The 14,091-nt window shown below is 55.5% G+C and overlaps 2 protein-coding genes across 2 annotated transcripts; one reads left to right on the forward strand and one right to left on the reverse strand.

Moving 5' to 3' along the window:
* The first annotated feature begins 22 nt into the window (after positions 1-22).
* On the forward strand, positions 23-7,278 carry Tmem238 (transmembrane protein 238). Its single transcript, XM_052762574.1, has 2 exons — positions 23-2,868; positions 7,170-7,278. The coding sequence occupies exon 1, from the start codon at positions 2,331-2,333 to the stop codon at positions 2,859-2,861; it is 531 nt and encodes a 176-aa protein (XP_052618534.1). The 5' UTR covers positions 23-2,330; the 3' UTR covers positions 2,862-2,868; positions 7,170-7,278.
* Positions 7,279-7,980: 702 nt separating this feature from the next.
* On the reverse strand, positions 7,981-10,734 carry Tmem190 (transmembrane protein 190). Its single transcript, XM_052762582.1, has 5 exons — positions 9,883-10,734; positions 9,755-9,790; positions 8,869-8,994; positions 8,687-8,771; positions 7,981-8,591 (listed from the first exon to the last, which is right to left on the reverse strand). Exons 1-5 carry the CDS (start codon positions 9,938-9,940, stop codon positions 8,366-8,368), a joined length of 531 nt encoding a protein of 176 aa, XP_052618542.1. The 5' UTR covers positions 9,941-10,734; the 3' UTR covers positions 7,981-8,365.
* Positions 10,735-14,091: the final 3,357 nt, after the last annotated feature.

Below are 14,091 nucleotides of genomic sequence, written 5' to 3' on the forward strand. Positions count from 1 at the left end.
GACGCCTTTAAGATGGCAACGCATTTCCGCTTCCTCCCTGGGCGCTCCCGAAGTCGGCCACCCAGCTTCCTCCCGTCCCTGGGTTCCGCCTCCGAGGCGTTTCGACGGTCTCTTCGCGTACCGCTCGGGAACCTTCGGAAATCTTCGGCTGGAGATCCGGAGGCGAGTTCTCGCGGTGGAACCTTGCCGCGCCGTGGGCGCTCGGGAAGTTTTCGGAAGTCGGTGTCCGGCTTTCCGAGAGCTTCCGAAAGCAGAGGCACCGAGACCGTGTTCTGGTGTGTTCAAGTAGCCCTTGTCACATGGCGGGCACTAAGTAAACTTTTCAAAAAAGACTATTGCTCTCTTGTCTGACTTTTTTTGTTTTTTTTTTGTTTGTTTGTTTTGTTTTGTTTTTTTGGTTTTTCGAGACAGGGTTTCTCTGTGTAGCTTTGCGCCTTTCCTGGATCTCGCTCTGTAGCCCAGGCTGGCCTCGAACTCACAGAGATCCGCCTGGCTCTGCCTCCCGAGTGCTGGGATTAAAGGCGTGCGCCACCACCGCCCGGCGTGCATTGGTGTTTTACGTGTGTGTGTGTGTGTGTGTGTGTGTGTGTGTCAGATCCCCTGAAACTGGAGTTAGAGACAGTTGTGAGCTGCCATGTAGATGCTGGAAATTGAACCTGGGTCCTCTGCAAGACTAGCAAGTGCTCTTAACCGTCACGACTTGATCTTTCAAAGGGCGCATGGACTGTTTTAAGCATTGATGTGGCATGGAGTCTTCATAATCACTGAACTCTCTCCCACGAGAGCACCAGGGCCCAGTGGACCATGCTCAAACCTCTCCAGAAATACGCTGGTGGGGCTGCCACCTTCACTTTATTCTCTCATGCCTGGTTCAGTCTGTGCAGAAATACTCCATATATGTCCTCAGCACATCTGGCCAATTCCGGCAGGCCACTGGCAATTTGCTCCACAGTCTTTCTTAATGTTTTGTTAGCATTTATAATTATGCATAACATGGGTTTAAATGACATTTTCATATGTGTATATGTGTGTATATACTGCATTTTGATCATATCCACACACTGCAGTTAATCTGCATATGTGTGCGTCCCAGTGAGTTTCCTTGGTGTTGATTACAGGCTCATGGATGGGAGTTTGTTTACAGGAGCAAGTGCATTTTACCAGTGGCTACATCACTAAAGAAAATGTAACTTCCTCCTCCATCATCCTGAGCCTTCTTCAACTGGGAGAACCCAGACAGAACTGTCTCGAAGTTTCCCACTCCGGGGAGCAGATGTGTGGAAGATGTTGGTTCTGCTTAGTGTTCCACATAGGTCGGCCCAGACGTTTGCCCGGGCTGTGCTGCCTTCCACCTCTAGAGTGCCCTGGTCATATCTGTTAAAGTTCTCTTGAAGTCAAAGCCATCTTCATAGACCAGCTTCCACAGCAGGAAAGGATTTTTTCTAGAAGAATCTGTCAATAAGAAAGCCACAGTTTCACCGGGTGGTGAAGGCAGAGGCAGGCAGATCTCTGAGTTCGAGGCCAGCATGGTTTACAGAGCGAGTTCCAGGACAGCCAGGGCAACACATAGAAACACTATCTCAAAAAACAAAACAAAACAGCCAGTTTTTATGCCACCTCCTTTGGACACCTTTCCTGGGAATTCCGGGAATTGTGACTAGGAACTACTTGAGGGCAGGGATTTTGTCAGGGTCACATCTGACTAGCACAGCCCTGACCTGGGTGTACTGTGGGTCAGATGGTGTCAGTCAGCACCTGAAAGATGGGTTCATTTTCCCACCCTGGGTTCACAAGGCCCTGCTGCGCACACAGGAGATCCCAAAAGAGCAAGAGAGTTTCAGGGCTTTGGCTGCTGCTCTTGTGCCCGAGAGAATGTTTTTGTGCTGTGCACAGCATGGAACCATGCTAGGCAAGTATACAAGCACAACGGTGTCCCGCGTGCACTCTCCCAAGTGAGCTACATCCCCAGCCTGCCCAGCGATTGTTTCTGATCCCCATTTGGGTTCATCATGGGCCCGATGGCACAGGAGGCGGGCACTTAAATAGATACAACATCTAGCTGACTTACACCACCATCAGGTTCGACCCTAATCACCTGGCGCTCCTGAACGGGCAGGATCGTGCGCCGCTGCCCCCTCCCAGACCTCTGAGCCACACAGGGCTTCACCCGGGCCACCAAGTCCAGGCTGTGAGCAGCTCCAGTCGGGCTCAGGTGACCATACAGGCGCTGGGCACACCTGGCGCAGGGCCCTGACCCCGCCCCGGGCAGCCGCACCCCGGGACGCTCTCGGGGAGCAGGCGGCGGCGGCGGCGGCGGGCCACCGAGGGCCATGGCGGCGGTGTCACCGGTGTGCGGCTCCCAGGCGTCCCCGGCCGGCGCCTCGTCCCCACCCGCGCCCGCCCCGGCTCCGGCGGCCGGCCTGGGCCGCTGCCGCATGGCGCTGCTGCTGGCGGTGGCCTTGGACGTGGCGGGCATGGCGGCGCTGCTGACCGGCGTGTTTGCGCAGTTGCAGGTGCGCGGCCGCGACTTCGGGGACCTGCTCATCTACTCCGGGGCGCTGCTGGTCTTCCTGAGCCTGCTGGGCTGGATCCTCTGGTACACCGGCAACATCGAGATCTCCCGCCAGGAGCTGGAGCGCGACTACGGCCTGCGGCCCTCGGCGATCGCCCGCCTGGCCCGCAAGCTGTCCCGCCGCTGGTCGGCGCCCGCCGCCGCCAACCCCCGCGCGGCCCCGGGTGCCCGCGCCGCGCGCCGAGCGCCCCGCGCGCCCCAGGCGTCCGCCTCCGGCTCCCGCCGCGTGCGTCTGCAGCTCGCCACGCTGGAGGCGGGGCCCGGAGCGGCGGGCGCGGGCAGCGAGTGAGCCCCAGGTGAGGACGCGGAGAAAGAGTGAGAGGTGGTGGGGAGACCCGGGGGGGGGGGGGGTGAGTCAGAGATAGCAGAGACGCTGCAGGATGGGTGGGACGAGGTTCGGCCTCCAGGCGCACCCTCTCTCTCTGCCCCACGTGCACTCACTAGGCCTCATCCCATCCCCTCTCTGTACCCAGTTCCCCGAGTTCATTACTGTTACTGTACAGTAAGCCCCGGAGGTAGGTGCCATGCTTGTCTGGACCACATAATGTGCAGGCGGAAGCGTGCCATGTGTCCAGACAGGCTGTCCTAATGAGAAGGCAGGGGCGAAGGAACACTGGGCACATGGGCGAGGGGAATCACCCTCAATTCCTTCTCTTTCTCTGTTGTTGTTCGAGACAAGATCTCACTATGTAGCTCTGGCTGTCCTGGAACTTGATATGTAGACCAGGCTGGGCTCGAATTCAGAGAGTTCGGCCTGCCTCTGCCTCCTGAGTGCTGGGATTAAAGGCCTGTGCCACCACTCCCGGAGTGGAGTTATAGGCAGTTTTGAACCCCTGCCATGGGTGTTGGCAACTGAACTTGGGTTCTCTCTCTTTCCCTCCCTCTCTCTCCTAAAAAACTCTTAACCACGCCCCCAAATTTTATTTTTAAATTATCAAACTCAGGTCATCATAAGCACCTTTACCCAATGAGCTACCTTGCCTGGCCGTTGTGTTCCCCCTCCCTTTTTAAAGATTTACTTATTTTTAATGCGCATTGGTGTTATGCGCATTGCCTGCACTATGTCTGTGTGAGGATGCCAGATCCCCTGGAACTGGAGTGAGCCATGTGAGGGCTGGGAATTGAACTCAGGTCCTTTGGAAGAACAGCCAGTGCTCTCAACCGCTAAGCCATCACTTCAGCCCTGATATTCCCTTTCTTAAACACACACACTTCTTCAGCTTTCCGGCATCTGCTCAAAGACTGGCTAGGGCTCTCTCTTGCCCTCTTATTAGACCCAGGCCACTTGCCAATGTGTGGAACTTTTGTAGTTCAGGTTCTTTCACACTGTTTGTTTGTTTCTGTTTTTTTGAGATGGGTCTCTCTGTGCAATCCTGGCTGTCCTAGAACTCACTCTGTAGACCCGGCTGGCCTCGAACTCAGAACTCACAGATCCGCCTGCCTCTGCCTCCCAAGTGCTGGGGTTAAAAGTGTGCACCACCACCACCACCACCACCGTTTATCTGCACTTGTATCTCTCAGACCACAGACAGACAGATGTCCTTTATAACCAGGAGGGCCCTTGCTGTCTGCCAGCCAGCCAGGAAACTTGCATGTTCTTTAGGCATCAGCTCATGCCTCTGCCCGCCTCTGAGTATTCATATTGTCTGAGCCGATCCTGTGCCCGCTTGGATAGCCATAAAGTATGTCTCTGTGAGCTGGTTCTCACACCTGACAGGAAGCCCTGTACAGGGAAAGCCCGAGTCTTTGGTGTCTTTTGTTCCTAACACTACCCAGCAAAAACTGTGAACTCAGGAAAGGTTGAGAATGGGTAGGCGAGTGGAAGGATGGATCAATAAGTAGATGGTGGATGGAGGATGGATAAAGTGTGTTACAAGATGAATGGAAGATGGGTAGATGGATGGATGCATGCGTTTTAGTTGACAGATGGGTAGATGGAGCATGGATGAGTTGGCTGATGGATGGGGTGGTTTGGAATGGTTTATAGAAGAGTTGGTTGATGAATTGGGTGCATGGGAGCAGAGGAATTAATGAATAGATTCACTGACAGATGAGTAGAATGGCACGTAGCTGGTTTCATAGGACCGATGGGTAGGTAGATGAATGAGTTATGGTTTTATTTTGTGTTTGAGATGGAGTCTTGCTGTGTACCCCAGGTTCACAATGTGTGGTCTTCCTGCTTCAACCTCAGATTAGTTCATAGGTAGATGTAATGGGTGAATGGGGGCGTGAATAGGTAGGGTTGGATGAAGAGAAGTGGTTGGATGGATAGTTTGGGCAGGTAGATACGTGAAAAAATGGATGGGTTTGTGGGCGGATGGGAATGACTGAATCCATTTCCTAGGTGGGGTTTCTGTACAAGAATTAAACCCTAAAACCTTCTGTGTATGCCTGTGAGCCTGTGTGTACCTGTGAGCCTGTGTGTACCTGTGAACCTGTGTGTGTGTGTGTGTGTGTGTGTGTGTGTGTGTGTGTGAACTCTAGTGAGCGTACCATAGTGCATCTGTGAAAGTCAGAGGACAACTTTCACACATGGGCTCTCTCCTTCCACCACAGAGTTTAGGTTGTCAGGGTTATATGGCAAGTGCTTTTACCCCCTAAGACACTCTTATTTTTCTCCTGGGCATCCAGAGTATTGTTAATTCTATTCTGTGCTTTGTGAGAGCTAAGAAGTGGATTCTGTGTTATAGGGTTCAAATGAGGGAAGTGGTTCAAGAATGAACGGCCAGGGCTGGAGGTGTGGCTCAGTTGTAGAGAATGTCCCCAGCATGCACGACCCCGGGTGCAGTTCCCAGCACCGCATGAAACCAGACATGCTCGGTAATCCCCATAATCCCAGCACTCAGGCAATCACGGGACGCTCAAGATCAGCCTAATGTTCATAGTGGGTTCTAGGCTAGCCAGGACTGTAATAGTGAGATGGCTTCAAAACACCAAAACAGAGGCTGGAGAGATGGTTCAGAGGTTAAGAACACCGGCTGCTCTTGCAGAGGACCTGAGTTTCATTCCCAGCACCCACATGGCGGCTCCCAAGTGTCTGCAACTCCAATTCCAGATCTCATGCCTTCTTCTGGCCTCTTCTTGAGGCCCCAGGCACACATGTGGTGCACAGACATACAAGCAGGCAAGACATTCATACACATAAAATAAAAAATAAATCTTAAAACATACTCACACATCGCCGGGCGGTGGTGGCGCACGCCTTTAATCCCAGCACTCGGGAGGCAGAGCCAGGCGGATCTCTGTGAGTTCGAGGCCAGCCTGGGCTACCAAGTGAGTTCCAGGAAAGGCGCAAAGCTACACAGAGAAACCCTGTCTCGAAAAACAAAACAAAACAAAAAAAAACAAAAAAAAACCCCAAAAAAACAAAAACAAAAAAGCCCACACAATATTTAAAGACTGAACAACTATGCATATGTGAAGCATGAACCAATGTTGGATTACAACATTTGACATATGCCAAAACAGCCATCTGTGGTTAAAATGGCTCTTGACGATCTTAACGTTACTCGGAAGTGTGCATTTGGGTAGACCTCAAAGAACTTGAATTTTGACACAAGGGCATGCTCTAGTAATGCCGCCTTCCCCGGGACCAAAATTCACACATGGGCAAATCTTCTCCTCCTCCTCCTCCTCCTCCTCCTCCTCTTCCTCCCCCTTCCCTTCCTCCTCCCTGCCTCTTCCCCCTCCTTTTCCTCCTCTTCCCTCTCCTCCCCTCCCTCCCCTTCCTCCCCCTTCTCTTCCTCTTCCTCCTCCCCTTCCTCTTCCTCCTCCCCCTCCTCCTCCCCCTCCTGTTCCTCCTCCCCCTTCTCCTCTCCCTCCTCCCCCCTCCCCCTCCTCCCCCTCCTCCCCCTGACTCCCCTTTCCTAACATGGTCTCATTATATAACATAGGCTGGCCTTTAATATGTGGTACTCTCCTGTCTCCTACATGCTGGGGTTACAGTTTGAGCCACCTCATCTGGCTTGGTTCTTTTCGGCTTGGTTTCCAGTTTGTTTTTGATTACACGTATTTATGTTGGCTCTGTGTGCATCAGTGTGCTGTGGGGTGCATGTAGAGAGCAGAGGATAACCAGCAGGAGCGGGGTCTCCCCTTCCACCACAGGGGTCCAGGGGAGCAAGCAGGAGTTCAGGCTTGGTAGCAAGCAACCTTACCTAGCTCTCCAGCCCCTTGGCTCGACTTTTTTTGCGACAGGATCTCACAGTCTGTAGCCCAGGCTGGCCTCAAACTCTGCATTGCAGAGTGGCCTTGAAGATCCTCTTTCCCAGCCTTGCAGGTGTTGGGATTCCCTCAGCTGTTTCTCTGTCCTCCCCTGTTTTCTCCAGCTCTGTTCCTCCCCCCCCCCCCACTGTGCCTCTCCTCTGTTTCCTGCCACAGACTCACCTGTCTCAGTGGATTCTGATGAGTGAAAGGCACACACACTTGTGCACACACACGCACTCCTGGGCTCTGCAGCAGATGGAGGGAGGGGGCTAGGTGAACTTGGGTGCCCATCAGTGAGTCAGGGGCTCCCTGGCCTTTCCTGGACGGGGACCTCAGAAGAGGACAAAGAGGAGCAATCCTAACTGCTCACTAACCCCACCTTCCCTTCCCACAGACAACCTCATCCCCCTGGACCTGACGGAGATGCGCAGCTGCCCTGTACATCACCCGGCCACCAGGATACCCACCTGTCCCCTCACTTGGATAAATGTCTCGGTTTTGGAGCACTGTCTGCCTGTCTGGTTAAGGGCCTGAACTGGTGAAGGAGATTGATCCAAACTTCCTGCCAGACCAGGCCACCTTTGATCTTGGAGGCCCTTGAGCCCCTGGGGATATAGGATCCCAACTTCTCACTGGCCCTTCACCAGGGGCACCAGGGAGGTGAGAGGCTCTTGAGTGCAGACCCACCCACCCAGCCCAGACTTCCATTAGGGTAGTAGTTTGATCTTCCAAGAAGAGCACACACGGGGAGTCTACTGAACTTGCAAGATGTTTACTGTGGGGGTGGTCCTTGTGGAGGGTAGCATCGATGCAGGATGCTTGCAAGACTTGGAGAGAAAGGGCTGATTGGCAGGCTGAGTCTCAGTGCAGACGACACAAGGAAAGGGCGTGGCCAGTGGGGACTCTCCGGGACAGTGCAAGTCCTTGCTGGACGATGCCCGATGCCCGTTACTCTCTTTATTTTTAATGTGCATTAGGGTTTCACCATGGGTGTCAGGGCCCCTAGAACTGGAGTTACGGAGAGCTGTGAGCGGCTGTGTGGGTTGCTGGGAGTGGAACCCAGGTCCTCCGGAAGTGCGGTTAGTGCTCTTAACCTGTCTCCAGCCCCAAGCCCATACTTGGTTCTGTACCCACTCAGGCATTGGTGCTGGGGTGGGGGTGGGGAGGGTGGGCAAGAGAAGTGTGAGAGCAGAGGCTTAGTCAGTCAGAGGTGCTCCCTGAAATAGGACCGCTCAGGACACATTCCCATGGATATGTGTGTCCCTGGTCCCCCAAGCCCCCCTATTGCAAGCTCACTTCCTTATAGTTCCCACAAGCTCCCTCATCACCCAGAACTACCTCCGGTCCACTTCCACAACTCAGACCCACGACAGGTGCCCCCAGAACTCACTCAGACCAGAGCTTCCCTACACTTAGTTCACAGCCCCCCAGTCATAACAACCCAGTGCTCCCACTCAGTCCTTACCCCGTGAGCTTTCTCAAGCACACATGCTGCAGGGTTCCCATAAAGCCCCCGGCTCCCCACGGATGTCAAAAGAAGACACACATTTATATGCCATGTCTGTATTGAGGGGTCCTACAGAGTTGCCCCTAATCCTCATCTCCTCCCTCGGTGTCATCTCCGCCTTCTGTAGCTTCCGCTTCAGTGGTCCCTGAGGGCTCTGTCCCCTCCATGGGCACTGAGACAGTCGTGGTAACCGTGGGTGACTTCTTGCTTGATGGTCGGTCCTTAGACAGCAGGGAGACTGTTCGTGACAGGTCGCATTTCCCCTGTAGAAAGTGTGGCAGGTGCAGCATGTCTCGGCGCTTGGCCCACCTGGCGAGGAGAGCGTATACGTGCAGCCTGAACCCCCTGCGCCTTGTGTGGAGAGCCACGCCTGCCGGCTGGACTCCCCCACCCACCGTACTCACCAGAAGAGGCAGATACTGGCGATCAGGAAGAGCAGGCTGCCGCAGGTCCAGCCCAGGGCCCACATGTGCTTCCTGCGCATGTTTTCTAGAAAAAGGGGAGGGGGAAGGTCCAGGGGTCCAGCAGCTGTGCCCCTCGCCCTCTGAAACACCCAGTTCCTCCGGGCCAGGGCCGGGCCACTCACCGTCTGGCCGTTGATGGTAGCACACACCATCGCGATAGCAGCATCGCAGGCGCAGGCAGAGGTTGGGGTTCTCAATCGCCGCCTGACCCCCACAGCTCTCTCGGTCCCACACATCTCCCTCACAACCTGAGGGTCGCCACAGTAGGCGTTAAGCAGCAGAACTGGCCCTGAAGGCTACAGACGCAAGGGTGCCAAGGCCAGGCTGTGGGGCTGGGGTGCTGTGTTTGGGGCACTAGTCTGTATGGGACCCATCTCTCCTCCCTCAGACCTGGAAGTTCAGGCTCCATTCCTCCTCCCTCAGACCTGGGCCTCCAGACCCCAGCCCTCTTCCTTCAGAGGGTCCGTACCACAGCCCTCCTCCCTCAAACCGAGGAGTCAAGGCCCCAGCTCTCCTCACTCAGACTTCAGACCTAGGGTTCTAGGCCCCAACCTTCCTTCAGAAGCAGGGATCAAAGCTCTAGCCCTCCTCCTTTATAATCAGAGTTTTCAGGCTCTTCATCTCCTCCCTCAGACCTAGAGGTTGAGTGTCCTGATCTTCTGCCTCAGATCTAGGGGTCCAGGCCTTAGCACACACACCCCCATACCCAGGGTTGAGTTCCCTGACCTCTTTCTTCGTATCTGAAGAGGTCTAATCCTTAGCCCTTCCTCCAGGCCCAGGGATCAGGCTCCAGCTCTCCTCCCTCAGACCCAAGAGTCCAGGCTTCAGTCCTCCTTGAGACCCAGAGGTTAAGGTCCTAGCATTGCCCTCCTAAGACCCAGAGGTTATGTTCCTAGCCCTCCCCCCCTCAGACCCAGGGGCCCACATCCCAGCCCTTCTCCCTCAGTCCCTGCAGTCTTAATTTGGGATACCCTCCCTGGAGCCCCAGGATTTTGTCCCCTGCTTACTTCCATGGATAGAAAAATCCCTGGATTCCATTCGCATCTGTGGGAGAAAAGGGGTGATGTTGGGAGACTGTATGGCAGCCAGGGTGGCCCTGTCCACAGCCCCCTAATGTCCTTCATCAGTACCCTCACCTACTGAGCCCTGCATCAGCAGGAGAAGGCCCAAAGCTGCGATCCCAGACCCCACCATGTTACCTCCCCAGACCTCTGGGGCCTCTATGGAGAGAAACCTTGAAGGACATCACCCTAGCAACAACTGGGCCCCGCCCCAAAGCCTCAGCCCCAGAATTCTTAGTTCTGTTGCCAGGGAGTCCCCTCAGCAAGGGGTTCATAAGGAGGGGTGCCCTGGCCCCATCATTTCTGTCTAGGGAGTAGCTCCCTTAGCATCTATGGAGAAGAGGTGGGTGGGCATTGGGAGATTTCAGATTCAGGGTCTTCTCAGCAAGGGAAGAGGGAAGGAGAAGCCAGGACCAAGCCTGGGGCTAGAGATGTCTCTCCTTTTCCATGGGGTACTTGACAGGGTACAGATCTGGGACAGGGGAGATCTCCGAGCTGCAGAATCCCTCTCTTTCCTAACCCGAAGTCCAAAGAGGCAGCCTCACGTGGCTCAAGTTCAGAAATCCTCATTGCTGGGATGTCCTTTCTTTTAGCAACCAGGAAAACTGGCCCTAGGACGTAGGGTTTCATTGAACCCCATTGTTAGAAAAGGTTTCCCCAGCAACCAGACCAGGAGGAGGAAGGGGCAGTGGGGGCTTGTGGGGTGGCCCTGGGAGTCTCATCTCAGGCTGTACCAGGCCTCTGCAGGACTGACTGGACCATGCCTGGCCCCACGGAGCTTGAGGTGTGGACACTGTTAGAGGCTGTGATGGTGACTCCTGACAAAGAGACTCAGTTTCCCCATCTGTGAATGAGGGAACACAAACTAGGGCGTCTCAAGTTGTTTTCTTTGTGGTTGGTCTATCCAAGTCTTCTGAGGGACCAGGCTTCCAGGAAGACAGATGGAGGCGCGGGGGGGGGGGGCGGGGGGGGGTGGGGCCGTGCTATGTCTCTATTTCCTAGTTCACCTGAGCTCAGTATCCACTTGGCAGAGAGAGAAGGGGACTTGAGTTCCTGAGAGAGGTCTGGACTCAGCCCTGGACTTGTGGAATGGCTGGGGCATGGACCTCTGGATCTGGGGGCAAGGGGGTGGAGGAGGAGGACTGGAAGATAGGACTCCTGGGTCCTGAGGGAGTGACGAGGTCTGGGGAAGGGAACCCTGGGTCTAAGTGGGACCAGGAGTCTAAGGAGGACTAGGTCCTGATCTTTATCTGAGGGAGGAGAAATGGGGATAGCACCCTGGGTCTGAGCAGGGAGAGCTAGATCCTGGACTCCTGAAGCTTGGGGATGGACCCCTGAGTCTAAGCAGGGAGGAGGCTAGATCCTAGACTCCAGGATTTTCAAGAAGGGGGCCTCCCCAAAGTCTGAGAGAGAACTGTTAGGGTCTGGACCCCTGATTCTAAGTAAGTCTGGGCCTCCTGGACTCCAGATCTGAGGGAACAGGGCTGGGACCTGGGTTGTCCATTCTGTGGGAGGGAGGGGTCTGAGTTCAGACCCTATTTCCCAAGAAGCCTACAAGGCTGAATCCCTATCCCTTTCATCCCCGGGTCCTCCAGTAAACATCCTAGAGGGTGCTGAGTGGGCCCTGGGCTGACTCCGTCAGAGATGACACAGGTCCGAGGGGGCTCGGCAGGGGGTATGGGGGTGGGGGTCAGAGGGGTTGTGGGGCTGAGGCCAGGCAGCTGCTGACCGTTTCCTGTGTCAACACCATCTGGACCCACTTCCCAATTCCCTGGATTCCTCAGGGATCAAGGAGGGGGTGGGGGGTGGGGCTGCCTGGCGCTGGACCGCGGATTGGGATTGAGGGGGGTGCACCGTCAAGGCCCTCACCACTAATGACAGGTTTGGGCTGCCTCTGTGGCTGACCTGCCCCGTCACCCCCCCAGAGGCCAGACAGGACCCCCCAGGGACAGACAGACGGACACACACAGCCTGGGATGTGCTGACATCACACCCAGCCAGCACCAGCTCACCCAGGGGCCAGCACACCATCGAGGCCCCCCTGGCTAGACCCTCACATCCTAGGGACATGTCAAATGCCTCTAAACCCTCCGAGGTCCTCTGCTCTCTGCTTCCTCTTTGTTTCTGAGTACTCAAGCTGGTCTCCCGAGCACTGCTCATCTTCTCTTGCATCTGTCTTCTTGTCACGGGACTTTGAGATCCTGTTTGTGTGTGTGTGTTGTTTGTCTCGGTCTTCTGTCATTTGGGGGATTCCCAGAGTCTCCCACCCCGTCTCTCTCTGTCTTTGTCTCATTTCCATAGGACTGGTATTCCTACCCTCACCAAAGGAAGACCCAGGAGTCCCAAGTCCACTACTCAGTCCTTTTGTGGTCACCCTGGGGAAGATGAGTCTTTCCCCACAACCCCCGGGGTGAAGAGTGAGGCAGGACTAAAAACTAGCAAGGGCCCATGACCCAGACCCACAGGCTTCCTCAAGCACAAGGTCCCCCAATTGTTGGACATCAGAATTTTCTTCCACTTATATAAAAATGAGGGTTTAGGACCCTGGGTCTGAGGGAGGAGGGCTGGCTGGAGTCTGTTCTCTAGGTCTGATGGAGGAGGGGTAGGGTCTGTACACTGGGTCTGACGGAGGAGTGTTAGGTACCTGTGACCTTGGGTCTGATGGAGGGGGGCTGGGGGCTGGAGCCCAGGGTCTGAGAGAAGAGTGATAGGGCTTGTACTCTGGGTCTGACAGAGGAGGGATGGGTACCTGTGACCTTGGGTCTGATGGAGGGGGTCTGGGGTCTGGAGCCCAGGGTCTAAGGGAGGAGGGCTAGGGTCTGTACCTGTGTCTGAGTTTAACTCTCTCAGGAGGGTTAAGTACCTGAGACCCTGGGCCTGTGGGGGACAGGCTGGGGTCTGCACCCTGGGTTTGAGGAACGGGGAGGATGGGAAGGTGAGGAGATGGTAGAGTTCTTAAATCTCAGTTGGGGGAAGGGGCTGGCATCTGCAGTCCCTGGTATTGGTCCAGGTCTGGCTGCAAGCCCAGTCCCCTATCCCCTCAGGCCAGTCCATTCCCCAGGCTGGTGGCCTGAGTCACCTTGGCTAGCCCCCATGGTCTGGGGGGGGGGGCGCTACGTCAGCTCTCCCCTCACTGACGCAGCCTTGGGCCCCCCACGCTGACTCAGCCGGAAACAGGCCCCCTGAGGGGCGGAGAGCCCGTGGTCAGAAGCCTGGGTCCCTGCAGGAGCAGGGGCTGAGGAGGGCCCCTGGGGGGCCCCTCAAAGGGGTGGTGTGACAGACCATGAAAGAGAGAGAAAGAGCTCTTACCTGAGGCGATGAGGTCATGTCCCACCATGGGGGGGCTGTGACCTCACCTCCTGGGGGATCTGAGCAGTTCTCCCCCCCCCTTGTGGTGGAAGGTGGGGAGGGGAAGCCTTTGGCTGCCAGTCAGTCCCAGAGCTCGCACCCCCACCCCCCAATCTCCAGCCAATGCTTTAGTCGCAGAGGATGGGCATGGTGGGTCTGCAGAGAGATTTTTTTTTTTTAAGTCCATGTCACTGTCCTATGCTCTGAGCTATCTCATTCTCCTCCTGAGGAGGAGGCTTCTGGAGATGTGTGAGTTCATTTCTTTGTCCCCATCCCTCCCTCGAGGGACTGTGAATTCTGAGCCAAAGGTAGTCGCCCATTGAACACGGTGTGTGGGCCTTGCTTCGGTCTGGTGTATTCTGCCCTTACCTGGATAGACAAATATTATGTCCATCCGCTTCTCTGGATGTGGCTTTGTCTTTGTTTCTAGTACCCACCCACTCCCTTTCGCCACCTTTCCCAGTGACTACCGGTGTCTGGAAAACTGGTAAACCAGGAGTCGTTTGCAAGTAACTCTCACTGTGGCGTTTAGGGATGGGAAGGTATGCGTGTATATGTGGGGTGTACGTGTGTATGTGTGGGCGGGTAGTCGTACCTGTGTGCGCGTGCACAGAGGCCACTCTCGACCTCCCTTGTGCCCTCGAGAAAGGGTCTCACACTGAACGGGGAGCTGGAAGTCAGCAAGCCCGAGCGATCCTGTCGTCCCCACCGACCCAGCCACAGTGCTGCAGATACACGTGTCAGCTTTTTATAGAGGTGCTGGGGATCCGACCCGGGCCGCATGTTCGTGCAGCAAGCGCTTTTACCCACCGGGCCATCCCCTCAGCCCTAGAAGATGATGGTCTTACTCGCCCCATTTACAGATAAGGGGATTGAGGCAGCGTGGGGGTGGAGGTGGTGTGGCAACACAGCCAGAGACCTCTGTGGAGAGCCTCC

Source organism: Peromyscus californicus, unplaced genomic scaffold, assembly GCF_007827085.1.
Source record: "Peromyscus californicus insignis strain IS unplaced genomic scaffold, ASM782708v3 Scaffold_4__1_contigs__length_199733344, whole genome shotgun sequence".
In the NCBI taxonomy this organism is placed as follows: domain Eukaryota; kingdom Metazoa; phylum Chordata; class Mammalia; order Rodentia; family Cricetidae; genus Peromyscus; species Peromyscus californicus.